At 41.4% G+C, this 18,920-nt stretch overlaps 1 protein-coding gene across 3 annotated transcripts in view; it reads right to left on the reverse strand.

Annotated features, from left to right (window-relative positions):
- Nucleotides 1–18,920, reverse strand: part of LOC134345733 (netrin receptor UNC5C-like) — a 376,269-nt gene that overhangs the window by 94,927 nt on the left and 262,422 nt on the right. For all 3 annotated transcript variants that reach the window (XM_063046880.1, XM_063046879.1, XM_063046878.1), the window contains exon 2: nt 8,860–9,081. In XM_063046880.1, the coding sequence (XP_062902950.1) occupies nt 8,860–9,081 (222 nt within the window). The remainder of the gene's footprint in view (nt 1–8,859; nt 9,082–18,920) is intronic.

Genomic DNA, 18,920 nt, shown 5'->3' on the forward strand with positions numbered 1-18,920 from the left:
TGCTTCTGATCCTTAGTCACCCAGTTTGGAAGGGGGAGGGTTGGTTGGGAAGATCTCTGGTTGGTTTGCTCAAGGATTGAAGGTTCTGCGATGGGGGATTTGTCTTTTGAAGAAAGATTGGACAGGGTATGCTTACAAACCTCTAAGTTTAGAAAAGAGGTGATTTTGTTCTAAAGTCTAAAATTCTCTGGGGGATTTTACAGGGTTGATACTAAGAGGATGTTTCAATTGACTGGAAGACTAGGTCTGGTAGGGCAGCTCAAAAGCTGCAGAGTAATGAACTGAGCTCAGTGTATCACAGGAACATCTCTCTATCAGATGTACCTACATGAGGCATCGCTTCGAGAAGGCAATATCATAGCTCCTCACTATCTGTGCCATACTATCTTTTCACAGTTATCATTGGGCAATCGGTACAGAACCTTCAGGTTCAAAAGCAGCTACTTCTCTTCAACCATTCCGTTCTTGAACTAAGCTGCACAACCCTAGTCACTACCTCAGTATACCAACACTGGCCACTTGCACTACAACGGACTTTGATTATTTTTTGTTGTAATTATGTTCCTTCTTGTATAATTTTGTATAATTCATGTTTAATTTATGTTTTTCTTATGTAAGTTGTGTCTCTGCTGCTGCTTTGTGCCAGTAAGTAAGTTTTTAATTGCAACTCTGCCAAATGTATTGGTGCTCTTGGAAAGGAGCTGATAGAGGTCCTTAAAATTTATGGATGTTGAGGGAGTAGGTATGGGGAATCACATTCTTGGGAGAAGTAAGGATTATTGGTATCAACAAGTGCAACAATTACATCCATGAAGCTCTGATTCAGAATGGGATTACATAACAGCACCGTTAAAGCAAATTTGGCAATGAGGAGATTCGAGCATTTGATCAAACATTTTGGTCAAAGAAGCATGTTTTAAAGGAAAAAAGTCAGAAGAAGGGATTTCTGGAGTCCAAGTTTTATGGATGAAGTAAGGGAAGCTGGCAATGGAGGAGCTTAAGGGGATGTATGTGTGTGTGTGTGTGTGAGAAAGAGAGCAAGAGAGAGCGAGAGAGAGGTGGGGAGAGAGAGAGAGAGAGAGAGAGGGGGGAGAGAGAGAGAGAGAGAGAGAGAGAGAGAGAGAGAGAGAGGGAGTGAGGGAGAGAGATAGAGAGAGAGACGTATTTGCAAAACAAGAGACTGACCATCAATATATGTTTGAAGAGGGTGAACCTTTGCAAGGCATCAAGGCCCAATGGTGTATCAGGCAGGGTATTTAAAATCTGGGCTGTCCAACTGGTTGGAGTGTACAAGGACATCTTCAACTTCTCACTGCTGCAGTCAGAGGTTCCTACCTGTTTCAAAGTGACATCAATCACAGTCTGGAAGCACTCACTTCTACTGTGATGAAGTGCTTTGAGACTTGGTCATGCTGAGCAAGGAGTTGGACATGCTGCAGTTTGCCTCCCAGTACAACAGGTCTACAGTGGATGCAAACTTCCTGGCTCTCCACACAGGTTTGGAATACCTAGACAACAGCATTGAATACCATCATCCCTTCACTGCTAATAAACAAGCTGATAAACAAATCTGGACCTCCGTATCTCCCTCTGCAAATGATTGGGAGATCACGGTGTAGACTGGTAATAACATCTTCTCACTGCCAAAAAGCACAAGTGCACTTCAAGGATGCGTGCTCAATCCATTGCTCTACTCATTCTACACTCATGGCTGTGTGGCTAGGCACAGCTCGAACACCATCTATAAATTCACCGATGTCACCACAGTTGTTAGAATCTTAGATGCTGATGAAAAGGTGTATTAGCATGATTTAGATTGGCTGCCTGAGTGGTGCTGCTACAACAACCATGCACTCAACATTAATAAGCCTAAGGAATTGATTGTGGACTTCAGGAAGGGGAAGTTCAGAGAATACAAACTACATCTCACTAAGGCGTCAGTGGTGAAAAGCAGAGTCAGAAGTTTGGATCAGCAGATTGTTCAAGGACTGGAAGAGTGAAGAGATTCTGAAGGTACAAAGTGAATGTGAGTATAATATTTATTTTAATCAGAGAGGGGCCATGATATTGAATTCACCGCTTGTGGGAATAATGGAAACATAAATGGAACTGCATAGGCAATGAAATGTCTTCTATCCTTCATTTACATAGATAGAGTAGGAGTCTGCATATTTTATGCTTATTAGTATAACAGTAAAGCCGGAATTTGTTACAGCAAAAAAGCAATACATCTAATAAAATACTACATAAAATCTATCAATAGTCATTTGAAGATTAGTGATGCAAACATTAAGTCAAAGTTCAAAGAAATTTATTATCAAAGTACATACTGTATAAGTCACCATATACACCCCTGAATCCATTTTCTTGTAGGCATTCACAGTAAACTCATGATACACAATAGAACCAATGAAAAACTGCACCCAACAGTACAAACAACCAAATGCAAAAGACAACAAACTGTGCAAATAAAAAAAAGTAATTATAGTAATAAATAAGAAGCAATAAAAATATCAAGAGTATGAGATGAAGAGTCCTTGAAAGTGAGTCCATAGGTTGCCAGGTGCCTTAGTCAATGGTATAATGAACATTTCATGTCAATTTTTCTCATGGCTGTGACGTACGCATCTATTGCCTATTACCAGTCAATCTCTTCCCCCTGATAACACAAGAGAATGCAGATGCTGGAATCTGCACCAGTAAACAATCTGTTGAAGGAACTCAATATCGGTGGGAGGAAGGGAATGGCAGGGTTTCAACTCGATCATCGAAAATTTGTTTCCTTCTACAGATATTGATCAAACTGTTGAGTTTCTCCAGCAGATTTTTTTTTGGTCCTGCAGTTAGTCTGATTGTACCTACGCTCGCTGGTTTTAGGCTCCCCTAGGAAAAAAGACTGTGACTATCTATGTCCCTCATAAATTTATAAACACCTGTAAGATTATCACTCAGGCTCTGTTGCTCCAGGGAAAACACGGCACAATCTATTCAGTCTGTTCTTATAATTCATGCCCGCCATTTCCGGGAATACACTTATGAATCTTTTCTGCGGACTCTCTAATCTAATTACATCCTTTCTAAAATGTGGTGACTAAATCTACACTTTATGTGCCTGTAACGTGACGCCCCAAGTACTAAGTGGCAATGGCAAATGCCACAGCCAATGAAGATCAGCATTCCATATGACATCTTCACCATCCCTATTTGTCACTTTCAGGAACTATGTACTTGAATCTCTGGATTTCTCTGTTCAGCAGCACTTCTTAGGGCCCTGCCATTCACTGTGCATGTTCTGTCCTTGCTTAACTTCCCCAAAATTCATCATTTGTCGAATAGTGAAGCCACTCAAGTGGTTGAATGGTCCATTCTGGCTCCTAATTCTCAAGTCAACTGGAGTCTATGGCCTGAGAAATCTCACAGTTAACATACCAATTATTCTTATCCAGTATGTTTACTAAGAGTTCTGATGAATGATCATCAACCTGAAACTTTAACCAGTAACCTAAAGGAGAAAGAACATACAAATTAGGATCATGAACAGGCAAGGACCCTCAAGCCTGCTCCACTATTCAATAAAGTTGTGGCTAATCTGATCTTGCACCACCACTTTCCCCCATAACCTTTGACCAAAAATCAGTCTATTTTTGTTTTAAAAATATTAAACTAACCTAGCCTTGACACAGGAGACTGCAGATGCTGGAATCTGGAATGACACACAAGGTGCTGGAGGAATTCAACAAGTCAGGCAGCTTTGATGGAGGGAAATAGACAGTCAATTCCCAATGAAGGGCTTGAACTGTAACCCTGACTGTCCATTTTCCCCCACAGATGCTGCCTGACCCTCTGAATTCCTCTGGCATTTTCTGTGTAGCCTGCAGATTTCTTTGGGATTGGGAATTCCGAAGAGTCTTAATACTCTGAAATACAATTCCTCCTTAACTCTACCTTAAATGGGTGACCCTCTCCCCCTTTATTCTGAAACGATGTCCCTAGGTCTGGATTCTCCAGGAAAAATATTGTTTCATTATTAATCCTATCAATTCCCCTCAGAATGCTTCAATAAAATAACCTCTTTTCTCTGTTCTACTCCCTCCACGGATGTCACCTGACCTGCGAAGTAATCCAGCATTTTCTGTTTTTTATTCTTATTTATTGAGGCTTATCCCTATCATCAAAACATCCCAAAATCTATGCACACCAGAGAATAGAATATATATAAAAAATCTTTTCCTAGTTTGTTAGAGAAGGCCTCCTTTCTCTAGAACCCATGAGATAAACACTTCGTTTGGCTAATTCCCCTTGAGATGTATGCAAAATAAAGGTGAACTGCCAACTCCTCAATCTTAAATTGATTTATGTGTCCAATTAAGAAAAATATATCAAAGAGCAGTTAATTTTGGCTCAGAGAATAAACACAGGCTTTTTAATGATCTATGTATTCAGTAATACAAATGTGATACAGAAGCCTTGAAGCCCCACACCACCAGGGACAGCTACTATCCTTCAACCATTTGGATCTTGAGCCAACCAGCACAACAAATCACTACATTTTAGAAACACTTCGACCACTTTAATCACTCTACACTAATCCCAGGATTTTTTTGTTCTAATTGTGTTCTTTCTTTTAAAAACTGTGTATAATTCCTGATAAACGGTCTCAGCCCAAAACGTCGACTGTTTACCCTTTTCCACAGTTGCTACCTAGCCTGCTGAGTTCTTCCAGCACTTTGTGTGTGTTGCCTTGGATTTCCAGCATCTGCGGATTTTCTTGTGTTTATAATTTATGTTTTGTTGTTAACGTTGCTTATATGAAGCAATGTACCTGCGATGCTGCTACGAGTTAGTTTATCATTGAACCTATCCATACTGTACATGCACTTGCACATATGATAATAAACTTGACTTTGACCTTGACTAAATAAACTAAAACTTGGGTGCTGGTTGAAAAAAATACTTTGTTTACTCATTAGTTTCAAGATCTGCGCATGACAAGCCAGTTTCAGCATTTGCTGCCCATCTCTAATTGTCCTTGAACTGACAGCACTTAAAAATTCAGCCTCAGTAATAGTTTGTGTAATTACAAATAGTCCAAGCCAGGTAAGGGCGGGAGCTTTCGGCCTCTGGATTTCAAACCATGGATTTACCTGACATGTTGCTAGTTCCACAGACAACATTGCTGAGACCAGTCTTGTGGTTGAAGTTTTTAATAATTACTGTAGTTCCTTTTTAGTTCTGGGTTGTTAGCTGATACCAAGAAAGCCAGGGTATGACTTCAATACCTTTCTTAGATAAATAAAGATATTTGCTGCATCAAGGCCAAAGCTCTTTCAGCTCAGAATCAGAAAAATACTGCCAGTTTGTGAATGTTACTGGGACCACTGTGCACATGGCTTTGGGTCTGACAACCTCTCCTTTTCGTAGTTCAGTCCAGTCAAAAACACTTGGCCTAGCAGTGCTCCTCAACTCCACTACCATGAGCCAACCTTAATTCCACTGCCAAGACTACCCCATTTCAGTCTAAGTGGAGGAGCACCAAATCTAGGCCACATAGACACAACAGCCAAGATTGCATCAAAGAAGTATCTCTACTTCCTCAGAAGACTGAAAGAAATTTGGGCTGCCCTTGATGATTCTCACCAATTTTTACAGATGCACCATAGGGAGTGTCCTATCAACTGCTCTGCCCAAGACCATAAGAACTTGCAGAGAGCTGTGAACACCACCAGCCTCCTATCTACATTCTGTTGCATTGGGAAAACAGCCAACATATGAAAAGATCCCTCCCACTCTGGTCATTGCTTCTTCTCCCCCTTTCCATTGGGCATTAGACATAAAAGAGGACATTCAACATTGGGCTCAAGGACAGCTTCCATCCTGCTTTTATAAGACTCTTGAATGAACCTCTCATATGATAAAACTAAACTTGTTATCTCTCAGTCTACCTTGTCACAGACTTTGCACTTTATTGTCTACCTGCACTGCACTTTCTCTAACTGTAACACTTCATTCTGCACTTTGATATTGTTCTTCCTTTTCTATTGCTACATGGAAATATCTATCTGGATGGCACGCCAACAAAGCTTTTCATTGTATCTTGGTACATGTGTCAATAGTAAACAAGTTACCAATTATCCTTTGAATGAGGGAGTATTGCATAGTCAAGGATGCTGCCTTTTGGAAACAATTTCAAACCATCTGCCCTTCCAGGAAGCTAAGGAAGAACACTGGGTCATTATTTCAAAAAAGCACAGAAGGGAAGCTCTCCCTGGTCTCCCATCCATCTATCATTACTGATAGAGATTATTCTGTCTTTCTCACAATTGCTGCTTAAGGGAGCTTGCTGTGCATATATATTGGATACTAAGTTTCCAAAACCACTACACTTTATAAATAATTTAATTGTTATAAAGCACTTTCAAGGAATAATAAGTTCATGAAAAACGCTGTAGAACTGTGAGACTTGCCCAGTTTGTTGAATCACTCTGAGTCAAATGCTCCCAGAGGCAATAAAGGTAATGTTGCTATGTTCAGAAACATGTTGTATTTATAGAACACCCTCAAAGTGATAAAGTGTCCCAAGGAGCATTTTCAAACAAAAATACTACAGCAGATGTCCAAGAGCTTTGACAAGGAGGTTCAGAGGGGGAGATATAGAGGTGGAGATAGGTGGGGTTACAGAGACAAGGTTGGTGAATGGGGTTGAAAAATATATCAGCCATAGTTGTACAGTGAAGCAAACTCGATAGTTCAGAATGGCCTAATTCTGCTCCTTTGTCTTCTTGTCCTATGCGTCATCAATTCCAGGGGCATCAGTAGCTGGAGGAATGGCTGACAAAGGTAGAGCAATTAAAACAGGGATTGACCAAGGGTTGAAGGGGTGCAGAGACATTGTTTGGAACTTATATCCGGGTTTATAAAGGGCAGAATCATACAGCATGGAAACAGGCCCTTCAGGCCAATGTGTCTGTGCCAACCATCAACCACCCACTTACTCTATCTCCGCTTTGCTCCTTCTTTATTCACCACTCACTAACAGTTTAAAGTGGATAATTCATCGACCAATCTGTAGGTCTTTACCATGTGGGAGGAAGCCATAGCACACAGAGGAAACCCACGCTGACACAGAAAGAAAAGCAAACGCCATACAGACCGAGCCGGAGGTCAGGATCAGACCTCCTGGAACACTGAGGCAGCAAGTATATCAGCTGCACCGCTCAATTGCTCATTGGCTTTAAACACCTTCAAGCTCTTTCAGAGTAGACATAGAACTATCGGTACAAATAAATTTGGAAAGAACAGCTTTTGTCAGATGTGGTAGTGTCTGATCTAAGCAGATTGATTCCTTATTTTAAGGGGGGGGGGGCAAACAGATTTACTGTGGCAATTGAATTATTTCACCTGCACACATCTTCATCCAAAAACAACCACCACAACAATTAGATGAGGAACTGTAATATTTTGCAAGGATTTGGTGTTAAGTGTGATGTGGTGGAAACAGATGGAACAACATCAGCAGCAAATAGCTTTCTGTTGGCTTGCACTTACAAACTATTTATGGGGCATGATAAGGGTCTGATCCCATGATATGTAAAGAATATATCATCTCCACCTGACAACAAGCAAACACAAAGGCTGAGCCAACTTAGCATGCCTACAACTTGCTAACCCTAAAACTTAGAGAGGTCTGACAATTAAGACACAACTGACACTTAAAAGGCACTTGACTTCTCAGTGTCAAAGCTGCTGCACATTGGCACAGCCATTAGCTCTGCTATGTTACTGTTCCATGGAACTGGGTTTAAGCCTGACCTTAGGTGCCACGTGTGCAGAGTTTGCATAGCATCTCCACAGACACAGGGATGTCATCTGGATGTTCTGCTTCCCTCTCACATCCAAGGACATGCTGGTAAATTTATCACTCCTACTTCAGGTTAATGTCAAAAAGAAATTAAAGGGAATTAATGGACATGTTGCAGAGATATGGCGAAACACTGCCTACACTTCTCACTGCCTCAGTAAAATAACCAACGTAATAAAAGCCCTTATTATAATCCCTTAAGATAAAAGACATTTTATCTTCTCCCATCAGACAGAAAACACAAAAGCCTAAAAAGCACGTACCAACAGACTCAAGGACAGCTTCTATCCCGCTGTCATAAAACCACTGAATAGCTCCCTTGTACTCTTAACCTCACATTTTATATTGTTAGGAGCTTGTACCCTATTGTCTGCCTGCCCTGAATTTTCTCTATTAACTGTAATACTTCACATTTTTTTCCAGTTTTGCCTTCCCTTGTATTAGCTCGATATACTGATGCGATGAAATGATCTGTATGAATGGCATGCAAAACAAAGCTCTTCTCTGCTCCTTGGTTCTTGTGACAATAGTAAACCAATTTACCAGTTTTAAATAAGGAAGAAGGATAAGACAACTAGCATTGCTCATTCTAGAGCCAGCATGGAACCAATGCGCTGAACATCCTCATGCTGGGTCATTATAAATGATTATCTCATGGATGTTTGAGAGATCTTGTCTGGAGCATATGAACAAGAAGCAAGAACAAGCTAGGCTAACCTGAAGTTAACTAATTGTCTGGGAACGGTCTGCGATGTGCATTGAGGCATTCTGAGACAATGAAAGACATCTGATGCAGGGTTGCAACCCGTAACATCAACGTTTTCTTTCCCTCCCACAGTGTCTGCCTGACCTGCTGAATTCCTCCAGCAAATTGCTTGTTGCTCCCGATTCCAGCATCTTCAATGAAGGACCCTTTTGAAGTAGGAATAATTGTCTTTTCAGGGATGGGAATGCCAGTTGGCTTGTCAATGGCTAACAATGATATGGCAGCCGTTACTCACCCGAGGTATCGTCCATATACTCTTCCGTCGTGTGTTCCTTCTGATGGACCCATTCACTGTTGCACTTGAAGTAAATCTGAGTAGCAGGAGTTGCTTTGCAGTACAGGTTCACAGGCTTGTTCTTTACTATGTATGCATCCCGGGGCTCGATCAGGAAATGCGGCAGCGGGTCAGGAGGATCCGATGGGAAGAATTCCGGAAGTTCTCCAAAGATGTCATCCTCTATGGAGGCAAAAAGAGAAGTGAAGGAGTCATCAGAGAACCCAGAATGCTGTAAACATGGTATGATAAATTCGACCTTCTGTTTAGATCCTCATCAATTTTTATAGATACACCACAGAAAGCACCCTATCCAGATGCATTATGGATTGTTATGACAACTGCTCTACATGTGACCACAAGAAACTGCAGAGAGTTGTGGACACAGCTCAGCATATCACGGAAACTAGTCTCCCCTCCATGGTCTCTGTCTATATGCCTTGTTGCTTCAGTGAAGTGGCCAGCATAATCAAAAACCCCACTCAACCCAGATATTCTCTCTTCTCTCCCCCCCCAGCCCCACATCAGGCAGAAAATACAAAAACCTGAACGCACATAAGACCGTTTCTATCCTGCTGCAATAAGTCCATTAAATGGTCCACAAGTATGATATGATGGACTTTTGACCTCACAATCTAGAGTACTGCATAAAAATCTTAGGCACATATATATAGTTAGCTTTTTGTACAGTACTGTAGTAATTTTATGTATTGCACTGTACTACCACAAATAAACTAATTTCCTTGCATATGTCAGTGATGATAAACCTGCTTCTGATATGGGTCTCTATCGTGGACTGAGAGTGAGAAGGAGGCAGGGAGAGGGGAATCATTGTTAGGAAAGGGGAAGTTGAGAGGGGAGGGAGCAGGAAGCACCAGAGAGAAATTCTGAAATGATCAATAAACCAGTTGTTTGGAACCTGCCACCCTCCTCACCCAGGTCCTGGCACTCCTTCTCTGCCACCTGTACCACATCTCTCCTGTGGCACTCTACCCTTGTTATTCCCAACACTTCTTGCTCCCACCAGATTTGCAAACTTGCTCTCCACTCGACTTTGACAAATACAGTACTGTGCTAAAGTATTAGACACCCTAGCTGTATGTATATATTATTGTCACGTGTCACTCAGTACACGTGACAATAATAAACCATTTTACCAGTTTACTAATGGTGCTGGAGATGCTGAAAAATTGAGGTAGAACAGAAAATGCTGAACACGCAGAAGACTACTGGAGAAACACTGAGTTAGCATTTCAGGTTAATGATCTTTCTTCAGAACTGGGCATAGTTAAGGGAAAAAAGACTTTAGCACATGGGAAAATTGGAGTTGCATTGTTAAAAATGCTTTTATCTTTCTCTTCAGGTACTGATGAGAAGTCATCAATCTGAAACATGAACATGGTTTCTCTCTCCATAAAAGCTGCTTGACTAGGGGAGTATTTTCCCCATTGCCATCAGGTTCTTGAACCCACCTGTAAAACTGTAATATTACCTCAGACCATATTTTTTCCTTCTCTCTCAATCTTGTAGTAGTATCATTAGGTTTATTTTTTTTGTTTATTTTCCACATGCGTATATCATGTACAACTTATGTTAATATAAGTTCATATTAATTTATGTTTGTCTCCATCTTGTTCTGTGAAGTTGCTTGAAAAGCTAATTTTCGTGGCATTTATACTCTGTGCATGTTTACCTATGACAATGACAAACTTTAACTTGAACAATTTCTTCGTAACTTCCGCCACCTCCAACGGGATCCCACCACTAAGCACATCTTTCCCTCCCCCCCTCTCTCTGCATTCCGCAGGGATCGCTCCCTACACAACTCCCTTGTCCATTCGTCCCCCCCATCCCTCCCCACTGATCTCCCTCCTGGCACTTATCTGTGTAAGCGGAACAAGTACTACACATGCCCTTACACTTCCTCCCTTACCACCATTCAGGGCCCCAAACAGTCCTTCCAGGTGAGGCAACACTTCACCTGTGAGTCGACTGGGGTGATATACTGCATCCGGTGCTCCCGATGTGGCCTTTTATATATTGGTGAGACCCGACGCAGACTGGGAGACCGCTTTGCTGAACATCTACGCTCTGTCCGCCAGAGAAAGCAGGATCTCCCAGTGGCCACACATTTTAATTCCACATCCCATTCCCATTCTGACATGTCTATCCACGGCCTCCTCTACTGTAAAGATGAAGCCACACTCAGGTTGAAGGAACAACACCTTATATTCCGTCTGGGTAGCCTCCAACCTGATGGCATGAACATTGACTTCTCTAACTTCCTCTAAGGCCCCACCTCCCCCTCGTACCCCATCTGTTACTCATTTTTATGCACACATTCTTTCTCTCACTCTCCTTTTTCTCCCTCTGTCCCTCTGAATATACCTCTTGCCCATCCTCTGGGTCACCACCCCCCCCGTCTTTCTTCTCGGACCTCCTGTCCCATGATCCTCTCATATCCCCTTTTGCCTATCACCTGTCCAGTTCTCGGCTCTATCCCTCCCCCTCCTGTCTTCTCCTATCATTTTGCATCTCCCCCTCCCCCTCCAGCTTTCAAATCCCTTACTCACTCTTCCTTCAGTTAGTCCTGACGAAGGGTCTCGGCCTGAAACGTCGACTGCGCCTCTTCCTATAGATGCTGCTTGGCCTGCTGCATTTACCAGCAACTTTGATGTGTGTTACTTGAACAATTAACTTGAATTTCTATATTTTCTGTCTTAGTTTCACAATCCACTATATTCCCTAGTACATTTTAATTTATAATTTACAGAGGTATAAATCCATTGAAGTGAAATGTTAGAACAATAAACAATTATAATTATTCCCATTTCATAACATGAACGCATGGAATCACAATGAGATTCAAAAGAGAAATCCATTCAGGCCATATTGCCTCCACCAGCAGTTTAAAAGAACATTCTCATAGTTAAATTCCCCAGTTCTTACCTATTCTCTTTCAGACATCGAGCCAATTCTCCCTGCATATCTCCCTCACACTTTCCCAACTGATTTCTTCAGGTAGTTCACTCCAGATTTAATACTGACATGATTACCCATAGCAAATTATGACATGCAGTGGCCACTTTATTTGCTGCACCAGTACACCTGCTTGTTATTGCAAATATCTAATCTGCCAATCATGTGCCAGCAACTCAATGGATAAAAGCATGCAGACATGATCAACAGGTTCGGTTGTTGTTCAGACCAAACATCAGAATGAAGAAGAAACGTAATCTAAGAGACATTGACTATGGAATGGTTGTTGATGCCAGATTGTGTGCCTTGAGGATCTCATATCTCCTGGGATTTTCACAAACAACAGTCTCTATAAACTAAAAAAGTCCAGTGAGTGGCAGTTTTGTGGGGAAACACTGTCTTGTTAATGAGAAAGGTCATAGGAGAATGGTCAGACTGGTTTAACTGACAGGGAGGCAACAGGAGCTCAAATAACCACTCTTAACAACAGTGGTGTGAAGAAGAGCAGCTCTGAATGCACAGCACGTCGAGCCTTGAATAGATGGGCCGCTGCAGCAAAAAACCATACTGGGTTCCACTCCTGTATCTAATAACGTGCTGACTGAGAGTGTGATAATATTGCCACCTAATAGTGGGAAATTACTGATGTTCTTTCCTACAAACCTCTGAGTCAGGTTGGCATTTTGATACAATATTATAATGGTACACCACAAAAATGCTAGCTCTTAGATTCGGTATCGACCTTGATTCAGACTAGATTCTCAGAGTAAAGAAAGGAGACAGAGAGCATGGTGGCATGGTGTCAGGATGCCGGTGATAATAGACCTGATTCTGATTCTGATTTTGAGTATCAGTAAAACAGAAGAGCTGGACGTTGAGTTCTGGAAGCAGGGTAGTGGATATGCTTCTGTTTACATCAGTGGTACTGAGGTTGTGATGGTTGAGAACTTGAGGTTCTGATATTTAAGTATTGCCAATAGCTTGTCCTGATCCAACCATCCACTGTAGATGCCACTGCTAAGAAGGTACACTACTACTTCCTCAAGATGCAAAAGAAATTCAGCATTTCCCTGTTCACACTCACCAACTGTTGCTTATGCACCATTAAAACATCCTACTAGGATACACAAGAGCTTGGAATGGGAACTGCACTGCCCAAGACCATAAGAAAGGGCACAGCTCAGCACTTTGCGAAAACTAGCCTCTCTTCAATGGACCCTGTCTATACTTCCCCCTGCCAACATAAACAAAGACGCCACCCAGCCTAGGCACTCTCTCTTCTCCCCATTCCAATCGAGCAGAAGGTACAAAAGCCTGAAAACATATCCCACCCACCATGTTCAAAGACAACTTCTATCCCACTGCTATAAGAGTTTCAATGAACCTTTTGAACTCGTCTTGGCTCTGCACCTCATTGCCTGCCTGCCTGCACTTCCTCTGTAACTGTAACACTATATTCCAAGTTCTATTATTGTTCTTCCCCGGTTGTACCTTGATATACTGATATGATAAAATGATAAGTAAGGATGACGTGCAAAACAATGTTTTTCACTTTGTTTGGGTTGAGTTCTCTGATCTTGGCAATCCATTTGCAAATGTTTTGTCAGCATACGAAGAGACATCATTAGTGCATTGTTTACTTATGGCGTGTCCTCCACAAATGAACAGCGCACTGATGATGTCTCCTCATATGGTGATAAAACATTTGCAAATGGATTGCCAGGATCAGAGAACAACTCAACCCAACCATCAAACACCCAAGCTAGAGATTTCCGAGTTTCTCACTTTATCTCACTACATGTGATGATCAGAAATGAATTTACTGATTTACCAATAAAACAAGGCTTTGATAAAACATTAACTCCATTAATGCTTTGAGTAATGGAGCACAGCCTCTTATAATATGCTTGGCTGTCAAAACACACCTAAAATAACACAGCTACATGTGGAAAGGGGCCTTCATTCAGCAAAATGTTAATACCAAACCACTTGAAGGCAGTAAGAGAGTGCTAGGTGCAGAGGAAGTTATGTCCTATGGTTTGAAGGTAGAGTTAAAAGGGCCACCTGTCTTTACTGACTCCTCCTTCAGTAATTTGTACAATGATAGGGTCCATGAGATTTTCTGCTCCTTTGATGGATCACACCTTGTGTCAATTTAGGGCATTCTTTCAAACTGTACAATGATGAATGCCACTAGGGAGTAATCGTGTGCCAGATGTTGATATTGCTTCTAATGCTTCCCTGTTTATGCTAATTATTTGCATTAACTTCAGGGCTGTTGTGCCACTTTAACTTGAAGTCTGCATTAAGTGTCTTGGAAGCAAAATGATGTGAGATGCTTCAACATAAATCGTTCACTGGGTCAGTGTTTGTAAAACAGGTCTTGATACAATATAGGTTGAGAAACACTACTCAGTCAGATGTTAGCATTACTCAGTGTTTAATCTCTCAATGCCATGCACAGGCACTGGTTCCTGTTCCTATTCACTGCTACCTTGGGACAGCCACTGCAATAGGACACTAATGACGAACAAATAAAGCCCAAATGCCTGCAATAATCTGCCATTTCTCAAGCAGTATTGGAATAATGAATATAGATGTACATTTAATGAAATTAGATCCTGGCTCTTAATAGTAACTGTGAGTTGCACCATAAAAATTAAATCAATCGAATGAGTTCATTAAAATAATTGAACAAAATGTTAAGGATCTCTGGACATGTGGATGTATCATCTGCCATGCTTAACTCTATTCCCAACCATTCAATTTCACCGTCTGCCAGAAGCTCAGTAGGCTGGGAAAAGATGTAGTGACTGGAGTTCATGGAGCTCCAAAATAAAGAGAGACAGAGTGTCAGAGAGAGAGAGGAGAGCATGAGAGGGAGAGAGAGAGAGATGGATAAGGAGAGAGTAAGCAAGAAAGGAAAGAGCAAGAAAGAGAAGCTGTTTTTTTTTTAACTCCAAAAACTACTCAAAAGAAAAGCACAGGAGCCGGGAAATTGTCTACTTTGTTTTTCTTTATCGTGAGGCACTCACATATTATGGTGTATGCCAGTCATGTACTTCTTACATATAGCCCATAATGATTTATGTAAACAAAGAATGCTAAAACAAACAATATATTTATGGCATTACTCACAGCCGTGATAGGGCTTGAATGCTGCTACCTATTACAAAGTGAATACAAGTGACATACTGCAGGTGACACAGGGCTTTGCTCCCAGATGAACTCAATGCCTTCTATGCTCAGTTTGTACATCAAAACTCCTGTTAATGAACACCTACAGCCCCCGATAACATTGTGATTTCAGTCTCTGAGGACGACACGAGAGCATCCTTCGGGAGCGTGAACGCACAGAAAGCGTTCAGCCCAGATGGGATACCTGGCCGAGGTCTGAGCACCTGTGCTGATCAACTGGCTGAAGTGTTCACCGATATCTTTAATCTCTTGATTCAGCAGTCTGAGGTAACCACCTGCTTCAAGTAGGCTTTAGTTGTGATGGTGCCTAAGAATGAGGTAACCTACTTCAATGACTATCGTCCAGTAGCGCATACATCCACTGTAATGAATTATTTTGACAGGTTGGTGATGAAACACATCAACTCTTGCTGGAGAGAAGAGCCTTGGATCTGCTCCAATTTGCCTACAGGTCCACAGCAGATGCCATTTCATTGGCTCTTCACTCAATCCTGGGCCATCTGGACAGCAAAGGTGTATACATCAGGATGCTCTTCATTGACTATAGCTTGACATTCAATACTACCATCTACATTCAGAACTAACCAACGAGCTTCAAGAGCTTAGCTTCAATACCTCCTTGTGCAATTAGATCCTCCATCTCCTCACTTGCAGACCCCTGTGTGCTTGGGCCCCTGCTCTATGCGCATTATACTGATGATTGTGAGGCTAAGCACAGAGCCAATGCCATATTTAAGTTTGCTGATGACACTACGGTCATTGGCCGAAGCAATCATGGTGACGAGTCAGCATATTGGAGGGGGGTTGAAAATCTGGCTGACTGGTGCCACAACAACAACCTCTTTCTCAATGTCAACAAGAGCAAGGAACTGTTTATTGACTTCAGGAGCAGGAAACTGAGGTCTTCTGAGTCAAACTTTGACAAACTTTTATAGATATGTGGTGGAGAGTATATTTACTGGTTACATCACAGCCTGGTATGGAAACACCAACGCCCTTGAATGGAAATCCTACAAAAAATAATGGATATGGCCTAGTCTATCACTAGTAAAGCCCACCCTGCCATTGAGCATATCTACATGGAGTGCTGTTGCAAGAAAGGAACATCCATCAACAGGGATGCCCACCACCCAAGTCATGCTCTCTTCACACTGATACCATCATGAGGAAGGTATAAGGGCCTCAGGAACTGCACCACCAGGTCAGGAATAGTTGTTACCACTCAACCATTAGGCTCTCATACCAATGGGGTTGACTTCACTTACCCAATCACTGAACTGTTTCCACACCCTATGGACTCACTTTCAAAGAATCTTCATCTCATGTCCTCAATACTTATTGCTTTATTTGATATTATCATTATTATTATTATTTTTTGTACTTACACAATGTCTGTCTTTTGCACATTGGTTGGTCGTCTGCCCTGTTGGGTGTGGTCTTCATTAATTCTACTATGGTTCTTGTATTTACTGAGTATACCCATAACAAAATGCATCTCAGGGATGTATTTGGTGACATAGGTACATATATGTACTTTGATAATAAATTTACTTTGAACTTTGAAACATTAAATACACTTCAGAAGGAGCTATATGCAGAGAGGGAGAGGGAGAGATGGATAAGGAGAGAGCAAGAAATAGAAGAATCTAAAGGGAGGGAGAGACTTAGATGAGGAGAGAGCAAGATTCAGAGAACAGATAGTCATAGAGGTAGGTAAATAAACACCAACATGGAGAAGGACAGAGGAGAAAGAAATAAAGGTTCATAGAAATCTGCAGCATGGAAACTGGTCTCTTGGCTTATCAAGTCCATCATGTCTATTATTTAGACATTACTTCTATTTTATTTTCTCTACATTTACATCAACTCCCCCCCCCCCACCAGCCCCAAGATTTACCACTCCCCTACACACTAGGTGCAATTCGCAATGCTCAATTCACCAACTTTGGAATTTGGGAGGAAACTTGAGCACCGGGGGAAACACACACAGGTTATATGTCAAGAGACTGAAACAGAGAGAATGAGGATCAAAGAGAAAACCTATTTACAAATAAAGCAAAGATACCTAGCTTAGGCTTGTGATATGTAGTTTTCGAGCACTAATTAATATTAAGCAGATTGAGCGGCTTGTTTCAATTGCTCCTTGTGTCCTGGGCATGCCAGTAAAAAATGGGGTGATTGTACCTTCACTGTTCATATCACGTGTTCTTATACTGAACAATCCTTTTAATGGTGACATAAGTATTCAGCCTCTCAGGTCTGGCCTGCCATTAAAGATTGATCCGAAATAATGCTCAGCTTTGCATTCCTTTGGAATCCAATGCCCTCTCATCCCTTGCTTATCGTAGTTTCAAGATTCAGGAATGTTTACTGTCATTCTTCAAGTGTAGAGGAGAATGAAATGATTGTTACTCCAGATCCAATATAGCATATAAAAACACAGTTAAGCATAAAGAGCACAAAAACACAATAAATATAAAAGCAATCTATAAAACACAACATACAAGAATCTGTTATATATATGGATTGATGGTGTGTACCTGTACATAATGTAACACAAGGTGATGTGTACTCAGAGGTGGTGGGGTGGGTTAATAGGCAGAGCTGTTGATCAGCCTCATGGCTTGAGGGAAGTAACTAGTTTAGAGTTAGTCATCCAGCCATGGATGCTGCATAGACTCTTCCCCGGCGTGAGTGGGATCAAAAGTCCATAAACAGGACTTTTTATGATACCTTTCCCTATACAGTATATATTATCAAGAATCTCTCTGTCTTAAAGTTATTTCAAAGCCCTACGTTCACCATTTTTCGAGAAGTGATTACTGTTTATCAAGGGATTAGAGCTCAGCGTTCAACAGCATCATCCTCTCAGTACTAATTACCAAGTGCTAATACCCGAGTTTCTGTACCTCCCTCTGCAACTTAATCCTCATCCTCTTTGTTGGGAGACAAGTCAGTATGGATTGATAATAACATCTCCTCCTTGCTGACTATCAACACAGGTGCACCTCAGGGATGCGTGCTTAGCCCACTGCTCTATTCTCCCTACACTCAGGACTGTTTGATTAAGCACATCTATAAATTTGCAGATGACGTAACTGTTGTTAGTGGAATCTCACATGTTGACCATGCTTATAGGAGTGAGATAGATTGGTTTGTTGAGTGGTGCCACAACAACAAACTCACACATCAGCAAGATCAAGGAACTGTGGACTTCAGGAAGGGGGAGCTGGAGAACACACAGCAGTCCTCACTGAGGAGTCAGTAACAGAAAAGTTGAGCAGCTTCAAGTTCCTGAATGTCAATATCTCAGAGCATCTGAGATGGGCCCAACACATTGATGATTTTGTTGTTCTGAAGTATAACTTTAACTTTACCAATTAGCCAAGTCACAAAACTACTGGTTGCCAAGAATCTCACAACAATTTTACATTAAATGTTGCTTAGTATAATGTCTGGCTGTGCGTTCGGAATTGTAACTATCTTATTTAAATCCTCAAGTTAATGTGAAGCCCAACATTCTTGATTTTGAGAAATAATTAAAGGACTGAAAGTGGCTGCACAAATTGATACGGCAGTAAAGAAAGCATACGGTATGCTTGCTATGTTTGCTGAGGCAATGAGTTCAAGAGGCAATAAATAATGTAGCTTTATAAAACTCTGGTTAGACTGCATCTGGAGTATGGCATTCATTTCTGGTTGTCCCACAATAGGAAAGATGCAGAAGCTTTGGAAAAGTTGTAGAGGTGATTTACCAGAATTCTGCCTGGGTTTGGAGATATTCATTTAGGGTGAGAGGGAAAAGTTCAAAGGAGATGTGCAGAGTAAGTTAATTTACACCTATT

This window comes from Mobula hypostoma, chromosome 4, assembly GCF_963921235.1.
Source record: "Mobula hypostoma chromosome 4, sMobHyp1.1, whole genome shotgun sequence".
Classification (NCBI taxonomy): domain Eukaryota; kingdom Metazoa; phylum Chordata; class Chondrichthyes; order Myliobatiformes; family Myliobatidae; genus Mobula; species Mobula hypostoma.